General features: G+C 42.1%; 1 protein-coding gene across 5 annotated transcripts in view; it reads right to left on the bottom strand.

Moving 5' to 3' along the window:
• Positions 1 to 402: 402 nt before the first annotated feature.
• PRIMA1 (proline rich membrane anchor 1) overlaps positions 403 to 6,000 on the bottom strand; it is a 50,599-nt gene continuing 45,001 nt past the window's right edge. The window contains exons 5-7 of one of the 5 annotated variants that reach the window (XR_007204342.1): positions 5,587 to 5,806; positions 4,804 to 4,923; positions 2,738 to 2,808 (exon numbers count right to left, since the gene is read on the bottom strand). Coding sequence is in view for 4 of the 5 variants with exons in the window: in XM_048307446.1 (XP_048163403.1) it covers positions 2,709 to 2,808; positions 5,587 to 5,806 (320 nt within the window). In the remaining variant the exon portion in view is untranslated. Of the gene's footprint in view, positions 2,809 to 4,803; positions 4,924 to 5,586; positions 5,807 to 6,000 lie in introns of those variants that run through there. The other 4 variants (XM_048307446.1, XM_048307448.1, XM_048307447.1 and 1 more) reach the window with 4 other exon arrangements.

Here is a 6,000-nt window from a genome sequence, read left to right as displayed (position 1 = left end):
CAGAGTTGAAAATAGATCCTAGGTGGCATATGCTGTGTCTTGCAATGCCCTGCCTCTCCATTCTCCATGAAGTTTTTAAAGTTTATGTTCTCCTGAGGAGTCCTCATGGCGCCTGGGCAGGATTTGCTTGTGGGTTGTGTCATGCACCGGGGTCTTCTCTAGTGAGGACATTTTACCACTGATATCACTGAAAATCAGACAGTGTTTGGTGACCAACTCTTTCTACTCTTTTTTGCAAAAACAGACGTATTTTGATGGACATAATGACCTACAAATCCCTTTTGTGATTTTGACCTTAGAAAACATGCCTTTAAAGCTGTATTAGGAAACAAATAAAATCAACAACCTTTAGGAGAAAGTTCTAATCCTGAGCCCATATTATGGGCTTATTAAACTTATTAAACATATTAAACTTATCTGCATTCATACTTTATACTCTCAGACAAACATGCAACCAGTCTCAAACTATGCCACATTTCCACATTTAGGCTGAAACAAGTGGAGTAAAAAAAGAAAGGCAAACATAGGTAACTACACCTAAATAAATGTTATACCTTAAAAATATTTTAGAAATATACTTGCAATATTTTTATTGCAGTATTTAGGGGCTAAGTGCTTTAGGCAATCAACATTTGGGATACTAGACCCAAAGTGTAAATTCTGTCATTTTAATCCCACTTTGGATCTAAGAACATATCACTGTGTCTTGCGTGAGCACACAACATGAATGTGGCTGAGAATGATCATACTCTTGGGCAAAGGATTACTTGCCTCCTTTCGCTTCTGCAATTGCATTCACTTCCCAAGAAAGTCTAGCTTTAAAAAATAATTTTATGCAGTTGAACTTCTACACAGTGATGACAGACTAAAAAGCTAAATGAATAACTACATAAATTTCCCAAGAGCAATATATAGCAGCATTTCATTTTATAATTGAAAAGGTACTTATATTTACATACACACTATTGTTCGATAGGTAACAGATGGGCCTGAGCTGAGACTGCTGATTTGAACATTCCAGAGCTTTTTTTTGGGAAGATCTGCAGAACATCATCTTCCTCTACCATCATGCCACACTCTGCATCCCAGCAGTAGATGACCCACAGGCCGGAATGCGCTCAAAATCAAAGTCTGATTTCTGCAGTTCAGGCACATCCTTAGGTAAAACTGGAAGTATTGTTGTGTTGCAGTACTGAGGGACAATACAGCCGGGGTACAGCCAGGTCCTGGAGCGAGACTGCATTGGTGCCTGGGAGTTACTCACAGATATGGAGACCAAGTGGTACCAAGGTTTTATGCCCAGACAAGAAGCCAGGGTGTAAATTTGTCTTTGACTGCATCACTACTTTCAGCACAGAGGTAAATGGAGACATACATGTGGAAATGTGACACAAAGAAAAGTTTTCAGGAGGTAGGGAAATACCAGCATCTGAATTAGTCTCACCACCTTTATCCGGAGGGCTGCTTACTGAGTCTAACCAGAGATCCCACATGAAATGAATTTGGGTAGATTCAGCTTTGCTTTAAATAGTCTGTAATCCACATCACGGAAAGTATACTGAACTGTACGCTGAACTTGGCACCACCATCAGTGTCAGCTCAGGAGAGGCAGAGGCTGAGTTAATGTGGGCACAACCAGCTTACCAGACCCTCAGAAGGGGTCCTACAAGCCAGATCTGCAATGTCCTCAGTGGGTCAGTTCAGGAGACTCCAGACTTTCAGGGAACAACACTAAACAGCGAATGAAGACAACTTCAAAGGGCTGCTAGTTCTTTCAACACAATCCCACCCAAACACTCACGCCAAGATGTAAACAGCGTCTTTCCTGTAGGAGTTTTCTCTGGGGAATCAGTGTGATGCAAACTCAGAGAAACATGTGGAATTTCACAAAGAAAGAACAATTTTAAAGATAAAATAAAAGTGTGGTGCAAAAAAAGGAGGTTGATTATGAATAACATTTAAAGCACATCTTAATAACATCTCTCTTTCAATAGCAATGCTAATTGCTAAAATCTTACATCTTGATTTCTTTTGCCTGAAAAGCCTTCAGCCATGAAAACTGCATAGTCACCAGACCACAGATAAATTTCCTGGGATAGGTCACAAGTTCAGGCTAATTTTGCTTGATTGCTTAACAGAAACCTTTGTTCCCTTTTTAATAATGAAATAATAAGAATGATAAGAATGAAGCATCAGCGTATGAAACTGCACAGGCTGGAGAAGCACACAGGTGACACCTTTCACCATTTAGAGTGAAGTGTCCTCCCACTTAGAGGGAGACACCCCCCTCTGACCCACCCATGATAAACTACTGCCACTCTGGCATTACCCTCTCCTCAGAAGATCTTAACTTCAGAAGCTTTTTGCGGACACTCAGTTCCAACATAAAAGTAGGGGAAGAAGGAGGAAGAAGAAGAAGCTGGAGGCATCACGACATCGCTTTCGTGGGATGCAGCATGCAATGCTCATGCCTTTGTGAGGCCTTTTCTCTGGGCAGCCCAGGTGGGTGAGTTTATCTTCCCTTGGAGTAGCAGCAAGCCCGGAGAGCAGCCTGCTTTTCTCTTCTGGATCACTGATGCATGCGCTGTTTCTGAAATGAAGTCCTTGGCCGCACAGCTCCCTTCGTTGCCTCATTTCACCCACCTTGCATACTCCGTGTGTGTGCTTCAAAAGTTTACCACCTCCTGCGCCTTGGTGGGGTTCGGGGATTATACGACTGCATTGTTATCAACTGTCTTGTTGTTTTGGGAGGAGGTCATTGCATATTCGGACCGACTGGTTCCGTTCTCTTCTTTCCTCATTGGTTTCCTTGGGTGATCCCAGGTTCAGTGATGTACAGGCAGGGTGGGGAGAGAAGAAAGAACAGAGATAAACATCTTCTTTGTCAATACAGACTCAAAGCGAGGAAATGTAAGGTACTTAATAATACTGAACTTTTCCTGTTTATTTTTTCCTTTTTGAACACAGGCCAAACCAGCAGCTAAATTTTGTCAAGCATCATAGTCCACCTGGAAGGTGAGAGATCTGATCCTAAGGTCTCATGATGTGCTATTGGTGTCCCCATGTTAGTCTGTTAATGGATACAGGTGTACCTGTTGCATGAGATGAAGGCTGCTGGAAGGAGCGCCCTCCACTGCCACCTTCATCTCTGGGAACACAGGCTGGGATGCTGGGCTGGGTGCTGGGCTGGGCTCTGCCTTGGGGTAGTCATGACCTCTCTCCTCAGAGTGTCACATCATTCAAACTGGGATGATGACCAGTCATAACCACCAAAGACCCAACTCCCTCACCAGTAATCATGAAACCACTGTGTTCGGTCACTAGCAGTGGACTCATCTGACCAGTGCAGACGTGTACACCTGTGGTGACCACCCCAGACAATCTCCACAGCCAATGGAGACAAACAGGCACTTATAAAACACGGTTCAGAACAGCTTAAAGTGGATGTCCAAAATACGTCAGATGCTTTGTGCCCAAGGCATCTGTGCTTCCCTGCACTGTCTGTAAAGGCAGGCTAGTCTGCTAGCCCACATACAGGAGTCTGTGCTCTGGGTGCCTGAGTTAGTGACTGAAACATGGTGCCTGCTGTGACCTACCAGACTTTGAGCACCAGTTGCCCTTCTTGTTTTGTTTAGTGGCCACTCATACTATTTGGTAAGACAGACCAGGATCACCAGTGTTAATTGTGAGACAATTCAGGAAATGCTCAACAAGTGCAGAAAACTATCAAGCATCTGTACATCACAGAGCCAAATCATTAATTTAGGATTTTATAGTTACTCTGAAAAGGGAGACCTCAGATTAAGTTCTGTAACAGACCATGTTCCATCTTGTAACTTGGCCCCACAACTTCCCTTCTCAAAAGAGGCTTAATTGAAGCTTTAAACATAACAGGAAGAAAAAGCTTTGTGCTTTCCACATAGATATTCCAGACATGAATGTCTTGAGATTAAAATGTTGCTGAGGGCAAAAAGAGGACCAGATACATGTATTACAACAGTCAGTCTGTGTAACTGTTCTTGTCAATGTTTAACAAAACAAACAACAATTAATAAAAAATGGTTAATGACATTTAATTTCAGCAAAGTATTAATGAAAGATTTATGGAGAGTTATTACAGATAGGCAAATTTGTTTGCTTGTAATCTCAAAGAAAATACTTCTGATTGTGATATTTTGTGCCTCTCTACCTGGTAAGAGTTAAAGCTTGTTAATATTTCATGATTTCAGCTGTTAGAGAATGGAAATGGAAGGGGAGACTAAGAGTTGTTGAGACCAAGGGATTTGATGAACTGTTTTTCAGTGCTCAACATGCAGTGCCTGTCTGCATCTGACACGAGGTCATGTTAGTTTTTCTTCTGTGACACTGCAAAGCACCCATCCATTGTGCCACACCCCTGGCAGGAGGAATGGAGAATCTGATGGCAATGCTTATTTTTTTTCAGGGCAGGAAAAATGGCGTGGCTGTCTAAACTTCTCTGCTGCTTTCAAAAACTCTTCTGTTTTTCTTTTCTCCCAGTTCCAAACCTACCAATGGTTAAAAAATGAAGACATTTTTGCCACTTCTACTTGCAGTTTTTCTCCTATTTACCTGTTCTTTCTTTGGTCTCCTATGTTTCTGCACCTCTCCAGTTCCATTTTCTTTCCCTGTCTAGATTTCCTCTTCTTTCTTTATGTTAAAAAATGCCTTCCTCTCATTTTTATCTACATTTTTATGTTTTCTAGTAGTGATTTTAAGATGGACTGCTTCAGTTGTCCTGAAATTTGCACTTTCCCCTCCCCAGGCTGTTGTCCCAGCACAGACCTGGGTGGATTGGACGCTCTCCTTTGGTGGTGAGATCACTCTGCAGACCCTGCTGGACAGGTTGCCAGGGATATCACACCACTGGCACTTGCAGGCAGTGGAAGGGGATTTTTTCAGAGCCTGCAAACAGGGGAATGGAGATTTTATCAAGGTTTTGCTTCTGCCTTATCAATTGTGCAGGGTTAGTGCTAGCAAAACAGAGCAGTTATTTTCTTGAATCTCAATGAAAAGACTGTTGTCAGATGCAAAAGTTCAGGCTTGGAGACTGCTCTGTTTAACTCCTTCACTCAATTGTTTTCAAAAGCACAACAGGCAGGGATTTGGGGTCAAACTTGCCCCAGTTACACCATTTAAATCACTGGCTTGGCACACTGGTATGCACTTTTCACTGTGATTAATCTGACCCATGTATTTAGATATACCAGGTCATGTTGGCTTGTTGTGATTTTTCAAGTGCCCTCTTGCATTAGGGCATTGCCTCTCTGTGTGCCACCAGCTCTGTGCCACTAACTTTTTACTCCAATTTTTGTTGACTGTTGAGATCCAGGCATGCAAATTTTCCTCTTGCACACCAAGGGGAACCTTTTTATCCTATTTTCTGCCTAATAAGCTGAATTATGCATGATCTTCCAAAGTGTGATACTCCAAGCCCCCTTTCAGATGATAAGCTATGGCCACGCATTTATGCATTTCCATTCCAGGGCTGCTCTTCATTGGTTAAAGGGATGTTTCAAATTAGTGAGGAAATGAGTAGGGAACTATTAATATCCATGACATACTCACTTGGTGGCAGGCGAAACAGGCTTTTCACTAATAAGTGGTTTGCATTGTTTTACAGTATAATTTGCTATACATTGTTTAGCAAACAAATTGGGTCTTCGTGCCAAACATCTGTGAATGAAACTCTGGCCATGCAACTCTGTACAGCTTAGCACACGCCTGAAATGATGCCTCAGAGTCCATAATGACCTCTCCACCATGCATGCATTAACTCGCTCGAGTCCTAAAATTAAGAAAGCATCAAACAGCCATTTAATAGTGTATTTCACGTGCCAAGCTTAAATTTCAGATGAGGATCTGATCACATTTTAAATCTCACTTATCAAAGAATTTCATATTGGCTCATCATATTGGCTTGTACCAATCCTCTGCAAAGTCCTGGGTAAAGGTCAATGTACTGATGCACATTCAAACATA

This window comes from Corvus hawaiiensis, chromosome 6, assembly GCF_020740725.1.
Source record: "Corvus hawaiiensis isolate bCorHaw1 chromosome 6, bCorHaw1.pri.cur, whole genome shotgun sequence".
Taxonomy (NCBI): Eukaryota; Metazoa; Chordata; class Aves; order Passeriformes; family Corvidae; genus Corvus; species Corvus hawaiiensis.
The sequence above is the reverse complement of the archived record's forward strand: the minus strand, read 5'-3'. Positions and strand labels throughout refer to the sequence as shown.